Source organism: Nipponia nippon, unplaced genomic scaffold (genome assembly GCF_047370975.1).
Source record: "Nipponia nippon isolate SJK-2023a ecotype South Korea unplaced genomic scaffold, ASM4737097v1 scaffold_1, whole genome shotgun sequence".
NCBI lineage: Eukaryota > Metazoa > Chordata > Aves > Pelecaniformes > Threskiornithidae > Nipponia > Nipponia nippon.
This window is the reverse complement of record NW_028262290.1, coordinates 99,886,061-99,907,752: the sequence shown is the minus strand read 5'-3', so window position 1 is coordinate 99,907,752 and position 21,692 is coordinate 99,886,061. Positions and strand designations below refer to the sequence as shown.

The 21,692-nt window shown below is 38.7% G+C and overlaps 1 protein-coding gene across 5 annotated transcripts in view; it reads left to right on the top strand.

The window, feature by feature from the left end:
• The window catches only part of LOC148057514 (uncharacterized), a 167,554-nt gene that overhangs the window by 49,831 nt on the left and 96,031 nt on the right, over positions 1–21,692 (top strand). The window contains exons 5-6 of one of the 5 annotated variants that reach the window (XM_087737433.1): positions 7,700–7,774; positions 8,196–8,533. The exons of the other annotated variants lie outside the window; for them this stretch is intronic. Coding sequence (XP_087593559.1) covers positions 7,700–7,704 — 5 coding nt within the window. The 3' untranslated portion in view covers positions 7,705–7,774; positions 8,196–8,533. Of the gene's footprint in view, positions 1–7,699; positions 7,775–8,195; positions 8,534–21,692 lie in introns of those variants that run through there. 5 annotated transcript variants of the gene reach the window in all.

The window sequence follows — 21,692 nt, the reverse complement described above, 5'->3', positions numbered from 1 at the left end:
GGAGTTCTACATTATAAACGATGGCGTGGTGGTTTGTGGCTTTTTCTTTTTTTTTTTTTTTTTTTTTTTTTTGGTGACTGTTACTGAAATAAACTCCTGCTTTCCCCCTCTCCCAACCCTTTGCATCTTGGTGTTTAATGAGCCCCCAGATGTCTTGGATGCTAATGACTGTTCCCCAGTGCCCTCAGAAGAAGGGACATGCAGGATCTGGGGAATCAGTTTTATTAATACCCAGGTGGGTGGCTGTCCAAAAACTTTTACTGATGCTCAGGAGTGAATTCCAGGTGGGCACAACTCCTGTCAAATATGTATTTTCCTATCTTGGTTTCTGTTTAACTTGCTTCCCTGGTTGCTCACTCTCGGAGTGCAAACTCTTAGTGAACTTTTAATTAGTAAAATGCTCTGGAGTGGCAACTCTTGGGGTACAGTCATTCCATGGGAGCTCTAAGGCACTTTTGTTGTGAGCAGATTCATATTTCTCCATTGCTATGCTTTTAGTATGCCACAATCCTGAAATAATATTAATGCTGTATAACAGTACTTGAAAACTAGATATTTCCATTTCTTTTGTTGGTTAGAACCTTCCCCAAAAAGCCTCTTTTGTCACTGTTCACATTGACTTTCAGTAGCATCAAAGTACCTGTAAATCCCTTGGGTATTTTGCTGAATTTCTCCTTTATAAAGTTGTTATAGCAGCAATGTGATGCTGTTGCTTCTCATCCCAGACAAGACTGCAGTCAGATTATATGCATCAGAGGTGACTTTGGCCAGTGATAGTAAGGGAGGAGTATATTCTTGCCTAGGTGCCAAGGCAATGTCATCAGCTAAAACCAAACAAGACCTCATTTTTTGAGATACATTGCCTGCTGCAAACTCTAGCTTGGGTTCATTCATGTAAATGGGGAAGGGGCTTCCACTGGTCCCAAATATTTGGAGGCTTTAGCGTCTTCACTCTGAGAGAAGTTTTCTTTGTGGAAAGCCTCAGAAAAGGTTTTCAGAATGCGGTTGGTTTCCAAGCCAGGTGGCTGCTTTCTCTCACAAGAAACTGTACAACAGCACAAAATCCTGCAGTGCTGTTCTTAGTGCCATAAGCTATATATTGAGAAGCAAATACTTGTTGGTTTATCCTCCCTAAGCTTTCAAGAGGATAGAAAACAGATAACCCTAGAAAGCATAGCTGGAGGGGCCCTCAATAGGCTATCCAGTCCATCTCCCTATCCTCTGGCAAGATCACCTTGTAGCAATGTCTTTCCTGACAAACAGTTGTCTAACCCGTCATCTGAACCCACAAAATATTTTACAGTGGTAGAATCTAGCTCCTAAATGATCACCTGACTTGTCCGCTCCTGCGGAAACAGACCACGTAAAATAAGTGGTTCCCTTGATGGCTAACTAGAATTAATGCAACTGTATGCATCTTGTATTTGTTGAGTTCATTAATTGCCTTGAAAATATTGTTTGAAACTGCAGCAAATACAGCAAGACTGATCAGTAGGAGCAAAGTGAAACAAGTGCAAAGCAGCAAACAGGCTTGAGTGAACCTCAGTGGAACCTCCCACTGAGAAAAACCTGCGAAGTATGGAATTAGTACTAGGGTGTGAGAACCTTTTTTTCTTGTGAGGCCATTTCTATCCGGTTCAGTGTCTGTACTTAGTCTAATGAATTTGTTGATTCTCTAAGCAGGTATGTTTCTTTAGCAAGGGAGTGTGTATTTGGCTTCCAATACCACTTATCGGTTGATTGAAAAACTGTGATGTTGTATTTTAGTGTTGGTGATGGCTGAAACTTGGTATTAGAATAACTGTTACTGGATTAATAACCACCAGATTGTTGTCCAGAAAATTATCTAATATTATTTCTCAGGTGGCTGTAACTGGTATTGTCTGTTGTTCATCCTTTGGAGCTGGTTAATTTCTGGGTGGAGGGACTTACTTTCTCTTCCGGTTCCCATTCTCATAAGATCATATTAGTATGCATCAAGGAATGCCTTGACTCTGCAGTAGTAAAGATCCAGCTCTATATGTAAAGCACTGTAATCCAGCTATATCTCTGTTTAGTTGTTTTAGCAGCAGAACTGGTGCGTAATATCCAAGCATATCTAGCATTTGATTGCTCACAGCAAGGTATGTGTGATGTACTACTAAATATGACACTGTTCTGTGTTCTTTTTTAATGGGTAAATTGTTTTGGTTGATCCTGTAGATCAAAGAATGGGGTCAGCTCAGCTGCTGACCCCAAAGTATATAGCTCTGACAAGCATTCCTTGTTTCTTGCACCTAGTAGCCCCTGAAGTTTGCTCTGCCCACCATGTGATCTGGCCATATGCAAGTGCAGTAGAATTTGGAAATAATAAATCTTCATTAATGCAGTGCCATGCTGAAGCTTTTTTTAAAGGATTTTCTTTGAAGTGGTTTAAGTCCAATGGAAAAAAAAAATAGGTAAACTTTAAAAAAAAAAAAAGATATGCAACCTTATGATGCTATGAGACTCAAAGAAGTTATATCGTTGTATAATACACTGCATATAACTTGCACTCTCAAAGAATGATTAGATTAACAAAACAATCTCTTGCGCAGCTAACAACAGCTAATAATATACATTACACTGCCTCATTTGTTGAAGTCACTGTCTGTTTCCTTGCTTTTCATCCTTTGATACATTTATTGGACATCTAAGCTCCTAATACGGATGAGTTAATGCATATCTCCACTATGGAAATACTCACTACTTTGGTCCCTGATTGGGGTGCTTGGGGTACATTTATGATGTAAATGGCAAAAGAAGTTCTGCAAGAAGTGTACTAAGGTCTTAAACTCTCTTAAGACTGCTTATCCCAGTTGTTGCTGTAGGTAAGATCCTCTTTCCTTTTAATGCGTTCAGGAGCTCTTTCCTGGATTTTCTCCAAGGTTTGCAGATTGTAATGACCCTATAGGAGTCATCGTAACTTGTCATTGTGGCAATTTCTACTGTGAAGCATTAGTACATGTGCTAGACTTTTGTAGATCTGGAGGTTATATAAAGTTTTTGTAAGTTTTATTTTGATCTGCCCAATAACAGCTTTAAAAAAACAAAACCAAAAAACCCCACCCTCAAAGCCAGGGGTTGCTAGCCCACTGAGTGTATTTTAAAGAAACGGTTACAAAAGCAAAGATAGCCTTCATGTCGTTGTAATGCTCAAAGCTTGGTCTTTTAGACCTTTCTTTGTAGCAATGGATAGGTTATACAGCTATTTTTTAACCTCTTAACCTTTTAACCTTCTGAGTTGGAAAGTAAGACTGCTGTGAAAGCTTTAGCTATGAAAGTGGCTATAAGTAAGCCCATTTGTACTGCTTTAATACAGGTTCTGTATGTTAATTCTCTAGTAATGTAATCAAGAAAGTGCTGGCATTCAGAACCAGCAAGTACCTACTACTCACTTCACCCCCTGACCATAATGAATGTAAAATGCTGGTAGTAATAGATTGAAATGAAAAACTCCTTCATCTTGGCATGCAAGAGATTTGCAATCACATTTTGATTCTCAGAGTGCTGCTTGATTGGGGATTAATGCATGGGTAGATTGACCTCTGCTGCAGGAGCAGTTGTTTTTGTACTAACTGTGTGAAAAACAAATTTCAAATAGGTGCCCTGTTGCACTTTTCTTGCAATTCATATTATCACCCCTTTGGCTTCTCAGTAGTAATACCAGCTCTAAACTCTTTGGAGTTTTTCCTTCTTTTCATGACTTGCAGGGAGGAGGGTGAGTTTTATTATCAACAGAAAGATCAGCTTTCTTTTTGTTCCCTTTACTGTCATCAAATATGACATCCCACAATTGACTTGGTTAATTTTAAAATTGATAATTTGTGTTTTTCAAAGCAAAATGAAACTGTTGCTGTATTTTCCAACTAAGCTATTTCTACCTGAGAAATAACTTATGCTGTCTGCATTGTATGCAAAAAATCGCAAACTCACTTCTGTTCAGATTAGATTTATATCCATTTACCTGTTTTTTGACACATCAACTACCTTTAGTTTCTGGTACTTGTTGTATAGTGAGAATATTGTGTGGGCTATATTTTCCAGGATTGTGTGAACAATAGTAATGTGAGCTTGTATACTGTGACATTTGCCTGAGAGATGAGAATATGAGCCAAATTCTTATCTCATCCTGGTTTATTAAATAAAATTAAAAAAAAAAAGGTGAATGTGGTTGGCCTGTTTTAGGTGCTTCTTTTGTCTTCATGCTCACTACTAAGTAACTAACCAAAAAAAAAAAAAAAAAAGCCTATGTTTTGGCTGCATTTAGAAATTCCACAGCAGACTTTTGATTTTGCACTTCTACAATCTTAGGAAAAGTAGAAATATGTTTCAGGAGATAGCAATCCCAGTTTATTTTTCACCAGTTGAGGATTACAAATGAACCAGAAAGCGTATTGTCCTTTCTCGTCACCTTACATCTCCCTGTCAGTTTTGTGGCTACTAAGTAGGTGATGCTAACAGTTATACTAACTGTGTGATGTTTTATGTTCTTTTCATTTGTCTTGATTTTTAGAGTTATTAATTTTGGAAAATTGTGTAGGTAAAGAGGTGAGCTTGTTATGCTTTGAAAACCAGGTGATGTATATTTAAGTTTTTAAGTGGTGATTCTGGTTTTAGAGCTACTTTGTGCAGTGCAAAATGATATGTACTTAAGAATCTGGATCATAAACTGTAAACTGCGAGAGGGAAGAGGAGCTTTCAGTGTCCTACTTGTCTTGCAATAGGTGGGTTTTATCAACCTGATCCTTAAGATGTTTTCATAATGTAGGGAAACATTTCCCAAAAACCTCCTATTGCAGACAAATCCTATCTGGAGTAATGAAAAACTGAGGTTTGATGTGTGATAGTTGATTATGTTTGTCATTTCTACTATTTCTTTTGTATCTTTTGTTGTGTCAAAATAGTGGGAAATGGCTCCGTACTCCCTATTAGATGGATGAAAATGATATAGACCTCTTTGGTACACTGTAGTGTTTGGATCACTTTTCCTCCCACACCAGCAAATACTGTTGTAATATAATGTTAGCCAGTGCCTACCTTGTTAGCAGATAAGTACTGTTTAGGAGTGTTTAGTTGTTGTCTATATTGAAGGCTCTCCAAAACTCCGTTTGTTCTGCTTGTGGTTGTGAAGGGTTAGGTCACATATAATAACGTTTGACCTTTCTTGGTCTTTAATGTATTCCTGTAATTGTCTGGGGTTCCTCTAATTATAGGCACTTGATATTTCTTTTAATTTAGGATATCTAGTGTTAAGATGCTGTTAACCAATGGCCTACAAGTCCTGTCTGTAGGAGCTCTGGTGTAGTCATTAAAAATGATGTTCTGCAGTATGCCATGTCTCCTGGCACAGAGGGATCAGCAGGCTGCTGGATCTGAGGCCCCAAGTGGCATAACAGGTTTGTCTTGTAAGGGATAGTGCAAAAAAACTGTCTTGGAGCACTGTGGTTGTACCAGTCCTTCTGCCTGCTCTACTGCTCCATGCCAGAGGCCGTTCCCAAACTGGAAATGGAGGAATGATGGTGCTCACTTTCTAGACTTGCATGAAGTGCAGCTAGATGTGAAATGAGGTCTCTGAATCCTATACCAAGAAGACCTAGGGTCTGATCTGAAAACTGGCTCCTGTAAGGTTGTCTGTTTCCTATTACAGGAAGTACTGAGAGCAAATTGTCAATTTATGATGTCTAACCTACTGCTATCAGTATTAAATAGGGTAGTCACTTTTGCCCAGTATCCTGAAAGCCTTTAAGAGATGTCTATTGCAATTTTGGTAAGTAAATATCAGTGCTGTTACATGAAGAAACAAAACTTAACCATAGATTTCCGAACTAATGCATTTTCAGAGAGCCATGAATAGTGACTACACGTAACCCTGCTACATCCTGCCGGTTAGCTAATGCTACAGAAAATATTAATCCCTCATCAGCTCCCACCTTTTAACAGGCATAGAAAGGTAGCCTGATTCCCCCAAATCCTACTGTTGTTAAGACGGAAAAAGCTTAATCAATCACTTTACTCAAATAGCAAAATATATTCCACAAGTAGCAGACAAAGTGAGTTCCAATTAGGGAAGATCTGGGTGACAAATTCTGTTAAATGTTTTTCAAGGATATGGGAAATGTTAGCACACAGAACACCAGCATGACTGATGTTAGTGTGTTTAAAAAAAAAAAAAAAAACCAAAAAAAACCCACCAAAAACAACAAAGTGTGAAATGTGTCAAAGGGGAAACATCTACCATTGAAGAGGATTTCTCTTCACTTAGAGTAACCTTTTATTGCTCATCTGGCCAAATCTATGGTAATGTGAAACTTGCCGTATTTGAGGCATTTGAGATGCCAACTAACAAAATACAGAAATGAGATAACAAGCGTTAATGTTGGTGCAGCAAATACACCTCCTTGCTTCAAATCTTGATGTTTTATAGCAGAATGAAAAGAAAGCAACCAAACCACATAAGCCTCCAAAAGTGAATCGCCAACTTGCTGACCAGCACTTTACAATTGTAAATCTATAGTGTAAGTGCTTCTTCAGTGGGTCCCTTGTCATTGGGCCTTTATATATGAGGTGTGTGACTACTGTCATTACTGTCATCTGCAACTCTCAGTAAGAGTTGCATTGCTGTCATTCAAAATATATCTTATTTTGGCCAGTTTTGTCATGAAAAGTTGCTTCTCGTTCTGGATGATGTGTAGGTTGGCTAAGGAAAAGCCCTGTGTCGTGAAGAACAAATATTTGCTTCTCCCTGTGCAGTGTAGATCTCTTATTACTAAAATCCAGGAAGGAAGGAGGTAGTATACTGTGATGTAGCTTTGTACAGATTTAACTCCTTGCCTTGTACATAGTCAGCTTGATAATATACCTGTGGAGACCCAGGACAATACACTGCCTTGACTCAAGAGATGAGAGCCTTTGCAGACTAGCTTCCTGTATTTGCCTAAAGTGAGGCAATATGAGTATTCATCCTCCATGTTGAAGTCCACTAATAAATGATCTTTCATCAAAGTTGCTGAATGTTTATGTTTCAGAGTAATCAACATAGCTAGTTCATGAGTGAGTTGCCATAGTGGAATGAAACATTCATGTGCTTCTAAATATTTTTGATAACTCATGAAAATGGACAATGACATAATCTTCTTTAAGGACTTCTGCGCACAAAATACAGGTGGTAACATCAGGGAATTGGATACTGCAACTGGTAGATCGTCCATGTGTTGAGCTCTGTTCTGAGAGAATTCCCACTTTTAATCTTGAAGTTTAAGTTTATCTGTGAGACTTGTTTTATCTTCCAAAAAATAAGTTCTGGGTGAATGAATCCTTGTGGCAGGCTTTTAATATTCTTTAACACACGCTACCATCTATTGTGACTTACTTGAAGTTAGTAGGGCATGGTGCTAGTGCTAAATTGCCATCTGCTCAGAATGATAGTATAAGTTAGCTGTACTTCACTTACTCTTCCCTGATCTATTAAAGAGATTAACTTTTGCATACCAAGCAAGCTATCCAGGATCATTTTCCTCACATCAGTTCATAATTTCTTCAAATCATACATTCGAACATCTATTTGTCAAACACTAGGCTGTATTGTTAATCCTCTTCTCTGCTCTAACAGTCAGTTGTTTATCTTAAATGTGATTGCTGCTACTCATATTTTTTTTTTAATCTTTTCAATGTCTTGCAGACTGATTTCCCCTTTGCAGCATCTTATATGCTGAGGAATTTCAGTATTGTTGTCTCTTATGTCTGGAGGTGAAAGGTAAGAGATTGAGGGACTCAGGGTAACTGAGTTGTCATCAGAGGAGGAATTTGTCTTCAAGACTAAGATTTCAAACAGGACAGTGGGATGAAATTTTTCTTGGTGCTCTGAGTGTAATTTAGCAATATACTGAGCATTATCTACTCTGGTGGGAGAAGTGAATTTCAGTATCTTGGAATACGATGTCTTTATTTTTATATTTTAACCTTTTGTGAAGATTCCCAAATGTGTATGTTAAAAAAAAGAAGCCCATCATCCTTTTTGTTGAAGTTGCACATGTTTGGGCTGTACTAAACGTAAGGATAAGGAAAGAAAGGAGAGCAGTCCCAGCATTTGCGCAGTGTGGATTCCCACGGTGGTATTCAAAGCAGCATAAGGATCTTCCCCTGTTCTCATTTGGTACTGTTATTGTTTTTTAAAGGTGAATCTGGCAGGTTGTCTGCATTCCAAGTGAAAGACAGTCCCTGGAGACAAGTGGCTTGTTTTGAGAACGGAACTCCATGAAAGAGCTAGTTCCTTTCATAGCACTGCAACTTGACTACAGCTTACTTCTCTAAATAGGAACTTTTGTACTTTAAAAAAAAAAAATAATAAAAAAAGCTGCTACAGCAGGGTGGGAAGTTTGTTCCCTGGTTCCATCCTGGAGAGATGTTTTGGTGTCTATCGCCTTGCCTCTGCCCTCTTCTCTTCCCCCACTATTTTTGAAAGCAACCTTTTACTTTCTGCTTTCATAGCAACATCTCCGATTCTTGGCCTTTCTCACTGAACTGGGACTTTGGTTTCATCCTGTCAGCAGGTAAATGGCCTTAAACCCTTCATGGTTTTGTCAGGGTAAAGTGGAGCTGAAAAGCATTACATATGTTCCAAGTTGAGAGAGGCAGCTCTTTTGCCATGTTCAAGTGGGTCTTTCCCCTCCCCCCTTCTCCTTCTATTAAAGGGCTCAGCCACAATGAAGCTTTAATCAGCTTCATTGATTTAAAGCTAATTTGCACTTGGCTTCAAGGCTAAGGTCTGTAGCACAAGCTGAAGACCTTTAAATCAGAAGTCGGAATGAAAAGCCTTAGGTATATCATATTGTCTGCTGTGCAAAAGAATAGCAGCTTCTGAAGACTGCAAATTAACTATAAGAAAAAAGCACAAAGCAGTGTTTTCTTCTGCATTAACGTAACCTCAGCTTGCTGAGTTACACAAGCTTTGCTATCAACATTTCTGCTTCATCATGTAAATTAATAGAGTCGGCTGAATATGTTTTAGCTCTGTGATGTTTTCAGCACTCCAATTCTGGTTGGTTTCAGTTGGATTTAACCTAATTGCCAAACTGATTCCCATCAGTAATAACTTTTAACATTTATTTTTCCCAAAGGGAAAAAAATTGTCTTGTCTGTATTCTGCAATTAAGAAGGTGATGAAATATTCAGTGTATGCCTCCACTCTGACTTAAATTCTTTTGTTAACTTTATCAGATAAACTATAAAATATTAACCAGCCTACTGTCTGAGCATGTGTGAGCTGTATACTGTTTATCAGACATTTTAAGGTACTTATAATTTTTAATTTTTAACATTGACTACATCACAGGAGAGACTGCATTATCCTCCATTTTCAGAATCAATGCTTTTGATAACGCTTCGTGTACCAGAATGTGTGTTTCCGATTTTCTTTACAGCATGATCAGAACACACAGGAAAGTGTCATTACAACAAGCCTTTATTAACACTTAAACAGGTACGGCAGAAATAATGTCTTTCCTTAATTTGTCCTTTCACAGTATTTTCTGGTCATGCCAGGCTATAGTTTACAGTGTTGCTTGCTGGAATTTTCTAGCCAGTTGCAAGGCCGGGACAGTTTAAGTTGTATGCGGATGTTGCATGCACCTAGTATGTGTAGATAGGTGTGAGCTTGGCAACTAGATTAAAGCATGGCTACGTAGATTCTTGTTTGGGAGTAATGTCTGAAAATACTTTATTTTTTGCAGCTAGATGTTAACTTTTTGCAAGCCTGATGTATATGCAAAAATGGAAGGAGGATAAACTTGGGTTTGTGGCTGATTTGCAGTTGCTGTGTTTTGTTATATCCATTAAGAAAGAGAACACGATTTTCTGAAAGGTTCTGGCCTTTTCTGTGTGCATCGTTTTGAAACAATTCATGAGCTCGCTGCAGTGATGGAAGAATTGCAATGCATTCATTAAAAAAGTGACTCTGCTTTCTTGTCAGGTCTGTGAAGTGAGTGCAAGGCTGAGCCGTGACAATAAAGTCACAGCAGTATTTAACTTGTTACCTTCTCCACAGAAATTAATTCATATGTACACTTGCTCTTACCTTTTTTATCTTTTAAAAAAAAAAACAAAAACAACCCCAAACTTAGAAGTTTTGCAGTCAGAATCTGTGTGTTGATATTGAAAGCATGGTAAACTAGCAGCATTTAAAAGCTGGTGGGTACAGATACACTAAGAGGAGGATAAAATGGAACGTGTGGAACGCTGCGGGAGCGTTTCACACTGCCTACTTAAGTATCTGCAGCAGGGAGGCGTAGCATTCCTCACCTACCCTGCACATTTACATGTGGCTGATGGAGCCATATACAGGCCTCTCAAGATTTTTCTTACCTGACATGTGAAGCTCTGTATGCCAACTCATATGACTGTACAAGGTCTTTCTCTGTCCCATCCTTTTCTCCCTGTTCTCCTGCACCGGATTATGTGACACGAGAGGGCTGCAGCCAGGAAGAGTCTGCTTTTCGTCAAGACTCTCTGCATATGCAGAGTGCTGTTAGGAGGCTTGTGTTCCCTGGTACAGTGTCTTACTCTCGCTGGAAACCCTGTACCAAACATAACTGCTCTGTGAGCCATGCAGCTGCATCCAGCCACCTGATTCTGGAGTGTGGCATTGTGCTGCGAGTCTAGGAGCTGTCGGAGGGAAAGCAGCGAGGTGTGTGATGGAGACGATAAGAGTCTCATATGTAAGGAGCGAAACTCGATAGGTCTGTGTCTAGAATATGGGATGCTGTGGGTATTTAAAAAGCTTTTCATTGCCAGAAATTTGAGACTACAATTGCATGGGGAATAACAGGGGTCTGAGTGACAACCATTTCTTTCCAGGCAAGTGGTAAAAGACACTCCATCCCAGATTACATTTTTAAAAATATGGATACCTGTTAGATTTGGCGAGGTATTCTGAGGTTGCCTTCCTCTGCAAGTGAAGGGCAGTCGATATGCCCTTGTGTTTGTCTGGCACATATGACTTTTTGGTCCCACATTGTATGCTAAAAATTAATTTGCTTAATCAAAAATGGCTTTTTTCACAAACTGTGAATTGCTTTGTGATCAGGCTTATTGGATAGCCTTTTCAAATTGAAAATTTTTGAGTGTTTGTGAGGGTAAGGTTGCGAACTGCCAAAACATCTCATATTGACACTTTTGTAATGGAAAGTTCCAGCTTCAGTTATGGAAACATAACCTCAGTAGAGGTTGAAAAAGAGTTAAAATGGTCAAAACCAAAAGAAAATGTGTTGATTATTAGTCAGGATTTTTCTTCATAATTTTGACTTTTTTGATTTTGACTTTTGTCTTTACTGAAGTCAGGAGCATTTATTAATTCTCAAATTTTCCTAGCACAGGTTCTTTTTTGTGACTCACTTGCTAGAGATATAATAAAGGTCAAAGCAGGTAGAATTATGCTGAAAATGTATATGGAGTTTATTATTTTTTCAGAGCAAATTGCAAAGTTATCAAAGACAACAGAAAATAATAATAAAGGCTAAACTATATTGGCACAAGACTGCCTCAGAAGAGTAGAGCAGACCACCAAGAAGGTCAAAAACTTGAATGGGCTTTGCATAAGTGTTCCAAGTCCTCTTATCTGAAGTTCTGCTGCAGATATCCTGGTTAAGATACTTTCTTAACCAGGTGTTTTTTGTGGGGGTTTTTGTTTTTGTTTGTTACTCCTAACGTTATCTTTTCATGGGACTAGCTGGTGTTTGATAGGATGCTGTAAGTTCATTTTTTAAAAAAAGAACATGCTACAGAGCTAGTTGTTCCATTTTCAAGATAACTAATGTGATATGGACTTATTAAACCCTATATTGATTATTACAAGGCAACAAGCATATTAATGCAAAGGCATTGGAACAGCAGTTTAAAAATGTGAATTCATTCAGGAGTTCTCTAGCATGGTCCAGTGCCAATACATTACCAGAAAACTCTTTTTGCTTTTGAACTTAGAGGTAAAGGACCAAATGCTGCAAACAAATGCATATTTAATTAGCCTCAATGCCTCCTCTAGTATGTCCTCTGGGAGCAGAGTAACTCACACGTGATAAGTGGCTGGTCTTAAACTTAACATGTGCTAGACTTCTGTGGAAATCTGCTGTAATATTACATTTGGTAGAAATTCAGTGATTTTTTTCCTTCTTCATAAAATACCCCAAACATTTCTCAAAGTCTAACTCCCTTCCTGGTATCGTTAAAAAAAAATTGAGGAGGAGGAGGAATAAGTAGTCCCAAGAGATTTGGTTTTAGTTAGCTAAGTAGTAGCCTGGGGTACTGTTAATTTGTTTTGTGATGTTCAAGAATGTGTATATGTTCCTTCATGTGTGAGAATTTTGCCCCAGCTGTAATAACATCACAACATAAAAGTTGAGAGGCCGACTGACTGACATCTAAATTTGATGTTAAAGCTTTTCTTAAAGAAGGTGATGTCAACTTTTGGTTGTTTGGCTGCCACTGCCTATGAACTTGTAGGGAAGGCTACAGAAAATGCCTTGCTCTGTGGAAGAAGGAAGCTAACATTATTTGGAAACATCTCTTATAACTTGGGGATGTCTGTAACTTGTTTTGGTTTTTGATCACAATTAGGACCGTGAGTATTTATAAACCTGTGTCATTTAGCAACTGCGGCATACTTTCCAGTAGGATGAAGGAGCTGCAATGAACAAAGGACAAATTTTAGGACAGTCTTACCCTCTTTTTGCTACATTCTTCGTGATTAAATAATATATAATATAATAATAATATCAAAATAAATAATTATTTCCTTTATTTTAACATGTACCAAATGCAAATGAGAAAATTAGATAGTTTAAGGCTATTATCAATGCTTAACCTTAGCCTAGAGAAGCTTGTCATCTTCTGTAGTCAATGAACAAACTTACAGGTTACATCAGGACACCTGAGTTAATCATAGAATACCTCAAGTTGGAAGGGACCCATAAGGATCATAGAGTCCAACTCCCTGCTCCTCACAGGACTTCCTAAAACTAAATCCTATGATGAAGAGCATCATCCAGATGCTCCTTGAACTCTGACAGGCTTGGTGCCATGACCACTTCCCTGGGGAGCCTGTTCCAGTGACTCACCACCCTCTCAGTAAGGAACCTTCTCCTAATGTCCAGTCTGAACTTTCCCTGACACAGCTTCATTCCATTTCCTTGTGTCCTCATTTTAACCATTATTGGAGTTTGTGACTGAAGTACAAAGTAATTATTGAATGTCACTGTCATTGCTCCTTTAGGACCAATTCTAAGATCAAATCATGTGTGTATGGCAGTTTCCAGAGAAATATCTTGTGGTGGCTTTCTGCATTAGTAAAAATGGTTGTTTCTTGTTGCTGGTGTGAAATGAGTGGGTGAACTACCACACTGCTAACTCATTATTGCTCTTACCATTTAGCCAGATCATGATGACTGAAGTGACGTGTATCTTAACTGAAGATAGAATAAGTCATTAAGGACTTGAAACAAAGCCCCTGAAATTAATGAGAAAAATTCCCATTTGCTACAGTGTTTGTTGGCAAAGGCATGGAATCCTTAGCTCTGCTTTGCAAGCTCCCCCCTCTGACATGGGAATTTGCCTATTAACAAACTGTTTTTGAATAAGTCATTCATTTTGCAAGGAGTGGACGGTTTTGGCACTGATGTAGGACATAGAGTAGAAGACCTGTGCAACAGCATGGCATTCCTTGGCTCTGAGTGCAACAGAACTTGTTCTGTATTAGTCAGTCACGCATAGGCAGCTGAGTGTACTTCATGCTTATTGATTCACCTTGCTGATAATTGCAGCATGCTGCTAATAAATGAACCTGCTGAAAACTAATCTGCCTATATTGTATCTGCATAGATATGCTTATTGGTGTCAATTAAGTTCAAAGGGCACAGAAAGGCAGTTTGAATTTCCTTAAATGTTTATGATCTAGAATATGTGCAAGAGGATGATCATCTTCTAAAAACTTCAGCTACTTTGTAAGATTTACCTTCTTCACTAAATATTTCCTGCTTTCTTGTGTTTTACTTTTCGTATGAGAGAATCATATGGGTATAGGAGGGAGAGAGGGAAAGCAACATGAGACTTTTAATTTTATTAATTCCCCTTTTACCAGACTGTTCTGATTCATGCAGCATGCTGTTGATCACAGTGTTCCTTTTCATTGGAAATACCATGTTAATGCTTTCATGCTATTTGCTGCAATGACACTCTGACAAGTTTTCTTTGGTCTCATAATTCACTATTTCATTTGGAAAAAAACTCGGCACATTTTTTAAAGAACCAGGGGCCAGGCTTTCTTAGGTATGCTCAAAGCTTAAGTAACTTGGAGAGGAGATTCAAACTTAAGGCATTCTAGCAACAGCTGCTCAGTCGCACTTCTAAACCACAGCCTCTTGCCCTGTCAGTTGTGCTGATACAACTATTTGTAGGGCCATGCACTGTTAATCTGTTCAGTGAGCTGGTTTAAGTAGTCCTCTGAAAGTGAGTGTTTATTTTTAACCCTGATCTGACTTGAAGCACATGTCTACAAATCGTTTGTCAGCACAATGGGCGGCCAATAACCACTACTTCAGGGGGCCTCAGACTTCCAGAGCATGGAACACAGAGCGGTTGGGTGTCTAAACACTTTCAAAAGATCTGCACCTTGATGTCTGTCTGCCTTTGTGTTCTGAAGGAGTGAGAATAGGTACAAAAGTTCTTGGTTGCCACAGGCAAGGTCTACTGAAAAGATCTGGAGGAAATGATGGTACTAATACTCACCCGGTTCTTTTCTCCTTCAAAGGACTTAATGGGTGAGGCTTAAATAATCATTGACAATGTGGTGTTAAAGAAACGCTATTTCACTTGCATTCCAAGTAGAGAAAGCAAGAGAAATGAAGTTATGTGCACGCTACTAGAAGGGAGACTGTAGAGTCTCTCTCATAGTTTTCTGATGTACCTGTGTAGCAAATATTCCAGTAGCCTCTGTTGCCTAACCATGAATGGTGAGTGCCGTTTTAGATGTCCACGGGTATCTGAGCCATCCACATGGGGCTGTGAAATACAACACTGGATGTATGGGATAGGCATGCTACTGGGAGAGGTAGGTAAAAGTCATGTAAGATACTGTACTACACCTAAAAATAGAGCTTTGTATGACATCTAAAATAGCACTAGACACCTGCACTTAGGCAGTTGAGTGACGCCCTGTGTAACTTGTGCTTAGAATACAAGAGACCTCTAAATCCTATTAGGCAATCACAAGACAAAGTGATTTTTGTCAGATTTGTACTTTGTTCATACTGTTGATTTGTGTCAGAAGAGGGCTGAGAAAATGCTCAGATGAGCCATAGCTCCTTGTCCTGCATACCAGGAAGCCAAACAGGTGGTTCCTGCTTTGTGAAGCTCATAGCGAAATAGAAAGGCCAGAAGAGAAGTGAGTAGAAAAGGTGAAGGTGGCCAAACAGTGAGTGAACAATTAAACCAGGGCAGAATGTAAGTCTCTGCATTTTGAATCTGCTGCTCCACCTATAAGATTGGAAGTTCCTAAGCTTGTGTACTGAACACTAAAAAAAATTACGCTGCCTGGTATGCCAGTGATGTGTCTGGATCTGAAGCTGCACAGATGTCTGTAGCACATGTACTATGCGTGATATGCCCTGAATGAGTCAGATTTCTTGGGCACATGAAGCACATGAACAGTTGGTCCACTCATGAGGTTTGTTGTACAGGTACTGTGCAGTTGAAAGGTGAAATCATAGTGGTAGCCTGTCAAAGTCATCTGGTCAGCTAGGTGTAAAAGGTGTGTCTAAGGATAAGTGGGCAGTTCGGTAACCTTAGTAAAATTAGGGTAATTCTATTGACCTTCTCTGTAAAGCATTTGCTCTTTTATTCCTAAAATGCTGAAAGACTCTTTCAGGCCTCATTTTTCCCCTCTTTGTAAAATGGGGACATACTTCTCAGTTTTATTGCAATGGAGAAAGGCGTCTATAGAGAGTGTGGCGTTCTCAGAGTAAAGGAGTCAAGTATTCATGATACTGCAACATTGTGAAACACAGTCTGTCATGAAGTTCCATGGACCAAACTCAATTCTAGGGTGATTGTCTTGATTCCTGCCGAATCACTGCAAGTTATGAATTATTACAGAGACGGTCTGTTAAATTATCAACCCCATTAAGTGGAATCTTCTTTTCATAGCACACATTACATTTGTCAGTAAGAGACACAAAACATTTTAAAGCTATAAAAATAGCAACTGCTCTTCTGAGATCAAGATATGCCTGCATGTGAAAGCAAATACACGTGCTGAGTAAACACACAAAAGCTATAAAGGCAGTATGTATACCTTCTAACACTTGTGTTCTACCAAATTCTGTGTGAATACTTGCAGTACCTGGATATAATGAGATGAGGATTTTTTCTGACCAAACTCTGTTACCTGATTATCAGGTCAGCTACTAAGCAGCTTTGATAACTCCCACTGCCAGTCACTGCTGGATTGTTCCATGCTGCTTCCAACTCTTTCATTGTTTTATTCTTGTATAGTGTGTCATGGCTTAAATAACAGGAATTTCTTTGAAGTCTGTATGCCTTATACTGAGAAGATGGGAAAGAGAGGTTATTTGTGCATAGATATTATTGTTACTAGTAACTAGTGAGGTTAATATCTCCTGCTGTGGCTGCTGTCTCATTCAGGCCTTGCAAAAGGGGAATGGGAGGAAAGCATGGAATTTGATGAGGAGCACTAGTTTCTGCACTTTGATGGGGGCTGATCTGGCTGATTATTGGGAACTGCACTGCTGATTACTTACTTATGCACTCTCTTTTTCTCAGCAGACACCCCTGAATCACATGCAATTTGTAATAGTAAATTAGAGGTGATAAATAGAAGCCCTTTGCATCCAGTGCTCTCAGTATTTGGGGAAATGAATTCAAATTTAATGGAACAGTGATTCCATCCCTTAAACCCTGACATCATATTTCTATTCCATTTATTTGTTCTGTGGTTTATGTCTTTACCCTGTGGTTAATTTTCCCAACTGGTAGATTGCAAATTTGCTGATGATAGGACAGGACCTTCATACAGTGCTACAAAAGTACTTCTGTATCAGATGCAACTACTAATATGATTTCAAATATGATATAGATGACTTTCCTGTCTAAATAAAATGAATGAATAAATAACTTTTCCTATTTATATTATGGGCCCTTTACGTGGTTGTGGTCCAAAGAAGGACGCAGACAGCTCAAGAAAGGCAGCTTTCCTGTGAGAGAGAATTTGGCTATTCTTAGTTGAGGAATTCCTGCTGGTTTTGGTATGTTAGCATCTGTTTTGATAACAGTCATCTTGTGCAGCAGAAGCATTGCTGTTTTGTAGGAACCTAAGGCATGCCAGACCCATAACGGTAGCTTAATGGATATTGCAAACTGCTGGAAACCTGAAGGTTCAAATTCAGTCTGAGGAAAACATTCTAATGATGGTAAATTGCTCACCCTTAATTTGCTTCAAGCATGTCAGCTGTAAAAGTGGGAAGAAAAGAAGACCACTCTGAAAAAGAGTTTCTGTGTCTGAGGGTGAGAGTTATCTTGCTTAAACATTTTATATAGAACTACTTACTGGTTGGGTTTTTGCTGTTGTTATTTTAAGCTTTTTAGAAGCATTTCCCAGGTGCAGCAGGAAAATGACAAAATGTGCCTTTTAAAATAGTGAAAGTAGTAAAAGAATGAATAAAAATAAAGGCTAGCTCATGCTGGAAAAACTGGTGAAACAAAATTTGCCTTGGCTTTGGAGTAGAGAGGATAAAAAGGAAAGGACAAACTCATGCTGTGGCATGTGTTTGTGTGCTGCTTTCTGTTCACATACCCTCTGTTGCTCACATGGAAGTTTGAGACCAGTGTGGCCCCATCAGCACTCTTAACACTGGGAGACTGGTCACTGCCAAGCAGAATGCCCCAAACTCATTGCAGGGCTATGCATTAGAATAGCATTAAAAGCTGAGCTGCTGTTGCATGTATTTTATTGAATCAAAGCCCTTAGATTGAAACTTAGAGGCTCCATATGCCACCTAAGGAATTTCTAAATCCATATGTAAGCTCACCTGGATCTCTGGCATGGAAAAATCTCTAGAAGAGGGCTCTTTTTTTGCTGATGCCTTTGAAAAAGCTGTGAGATTTTTTGCTGGTGGAGCCTGTGAGACCTGAGAATTAATTAAGGTCATCTGCAACTTCTGCAGTTGTGCCAGACATGAGGTTGCCAGCCTTGTTTTGGACCTTTACTTGCAAAGGGGGCAAACCAGGGTAATCCATGTTTTGTGCCCTGTTCATTTCAACTGCAGATGTTATTATTAATTCAAAAAGGCTAAATGATTTTTAGTATGAATGTTTGATAACTAGTTCAGTAAAATGCCTCAAATGCTTCAAAATAAATGTTCATTTTGGGGGGCACAGGACAAAACAAAACCCAAAAGAGCTGTAGTATGTCAACCAACCCACTTTTAGATGCTATGAAGTGCTTTGAAACATCCTACTAGTTGTTTTGATAATATCTTTGACACCTGATATTCCTAACAGCATCTCATTAGATTAATTAGTTTTGTTTTACCAAACATGTTTGAGATATTGGGCCTGACTTAGCCGGGTAGTTGACTGAGGTCACCCACTGCTGAGTGCTATGGGCTGAAAATGACTGGAGATATTATGCTGTTACCATCATATTACATATTAAATCTCTACATTAAATACATCACATACTGTTGTGCCAGCAACACAAGTTTAGCAAAGCCCGTAAGTATCTCTCAGAATATTGCTAATATGGTAAAAGACTAGGATTGATTTCTCTGACTTGCTACATACAGTGGACTTAAAATATTCATAGTCTTCAGCCTGCTGTACGGTAACTTAATAACACGCTATTTTGAAGAGGGAGAGATGCTGTGAATCTTGTGGTACTGCTAATGGATTTGAAGAGGATGCTAATGCATTGTACCAGGAAGTGAATTGAGCTTTTGTGTGTAAAGGGGGATTAGAAAATATAATTATGAAAAGCAACAGTCACAGGCTTGAAGAAGTTTCATTGATGTGTGGCTGCTACAAACAACGTTTTGTTGATGAGAAAGATGACTTTGATGGGTATATGCTGCAATAGTAATCTTCTCTATGAAGTAACATGGAATGAATTATAGAAATAGCAGGTTTGTGAACTATGAAGGGAAAATTAAATATGAAGTCTTATATTGACAAAAACTCGTGCAGCTTTTAATTTGAAATAACAGTTGTCTACAGAAAGCTAAGCTTTCACATCAAGAACTGTGTGAAGGCTTTGGGAGAGAAAAATACAGCATGATATAACTGTCAAGCCAAACGAAAACTAGGTCCCCCCGCTACACACACAAAGGCAACCAAGAAATTAAATAATTCATGGTCTCCAGCTGAGTATGGGAGAAGGATCTGAGCTTTTTTGAATATCATTCTCTAGTTCAGAAGAATGAATGGCATGCTGTTATGAGTTGTGAATATATTGATTCGGATGTCATAAATCAGCCGCCTTGTGTGTGAATGCTGCTGCTGAGTGCTGATGACCCTAAATATTAGCTGTTATGACACTTGCTGGTTCAGGTATCCATTTTGTTGTTCACATTTGGTGTGCTTATTCCTGTGTGTGGTAGTTGCAGTTCTGGCCTTCCACAAACAAGAATTAAGGCATCTTCATCTGAACAGATTTCTCTTGTTGTGACTGAGGTGTCTTGGTATGGGAAGTTTATAAACAACTAAACTTCCAGACTCCTTGGGAGAGCCCACAATACCCGAGTCCTCTCAGTTTTTAACATGGATTTGACTGCGCTACTCTCATGTGCTTGAAATGAGAAGCCATTAGGATGTTGGACATGCCCAGAGCCCTTTTCAGGGGCTCGCAGCAGAAAACAAGAACTTATTGGATGGTAACTCCCTCTTCCCTGGTGAGAGGAACTAATGCCCTTACCAGTGCATGGTCCTCTGTGTGGAGAAGCATTTCTGACTTGGTACTGTCTACATTTAGCAATGTAGACAGAAATGTTGCGGATCACAGGCCACAGCATGCTTCTAGTTTTGAAACTTCTTTTTATTGCTGAGAGTAGCTGTGCCATCACATAGTCCCTTTCTATGGCAAGAACATTTGAGTTCTAAAACTGGTACCTTAGGTGATGTGTGGCCCCAAATACTTTCTTAAGGGCAGGAACATTTGGCCATCTAAATACTAAACTTCTTTAGCAATAAGACATAAGACGCAGAACCTGCCTGTAGAAAAGAAATATGCTCAAACAGGGGCAGAACTGAACAAGATAAAATTAGCTTACTGTCCTTACCCTCTCTTTTCAACATATTCCAGGAGATGTGAATTTCACTAAAATTTTTATGCAGAGAACTGCATTTCCATACCAAAATATAATTCTTAGCTCTTTTTTCCATTGATATTAGACAGTTGCCTCTTGTAGAGCGTCCGATGAAAGTAGTGTAAAAGACAATATGATCCTGCTGTTTATTTTAGAAAGCCTGGTGTAACCATTCACACCAGGGAAAGAGTCGGTAGAAACACTGACTGTTGTTTCAACCGTGGTATTACACCATTTTCCACAAGCAGATACAGATGCTTGTATCTGGAGACAGTCAGATTCAGAAGCAAAGAAAAATACTGTAAATGGGATCTCTGCTAAGTTTGGGTAGGCTGTTCTTCATTCAGAATGTTTCGGACTAACACAGATATTTGAATAACTGAGTTTCTTTTTGTTTGTTCACTGTTCCAAAATTTGGAGAGCGAAAATTATTTTAGACTGGATTGAACAGGTTTTATGTTTGTCAATTTAACTTTAAAATGGCTGAAACTGTCAGGTTTTGAACATGGTTCTTTGACTCACCGGAAATAAAACTTTCTGTTGAGTTTTCAAGAAACTTTAAGTGTTTATAAGACTAAAACAGATGAAAAATAATTTACTTGATTGTTTTTAGCTTTTATGGCATTTTTTGAGTTTTTAAAAAACAAAAGCATCCTGTTGAAATTTGAACAAGCTTGTAGAATTTCTTGCTGTTGCCCAATTTGGAGTGTTCTTACTGAAAATAGTGATACTCACTTGTGTGTAATTCCACTGGTAAAGTATGAAAGCATGAAATTTATTCCAACTTGCACCAAAATGTGCGGGCAAGCTTTCCTGTTACAGTAGTCCTAACTTGCTCACAGCATTATTCAGTCTACCTTTCCTATACTTTTGTCCCCCATGTTCCTTCCTTTAGACACCAAAACTGCGTTTACAGGCAGCAGCATAGTGTGAAAGCATAATAGCGACCGTTACACTGCGTCACGTAACAGGCTTTGCATATTTTAGATAATTGAGCTGCTCCATGTGTATCTTGCTTAAAAACTCATATGCAACAGTAAAATACATTTATTTGTGCTTTTTGATTTTTAAACAACTTAAAAATGTAATCTGAGGTTCGTTATGGGAAGTGAACCACAATTACTGCTGGTTATAATGACTTATTAGTTTCAGAAGGTTGAGTTGTTAATATCAGAGTTCAGATTTGGTTGCTTGACCAAGCTATTGACTGAAACTTTTGAAGTTCCATATATTGTACCACAAAAAGCATGAATGAAGGACCTTACTCATGAAAGAAATTGGAGCTACTTCTGCTTATTCCTCATGTTGCTT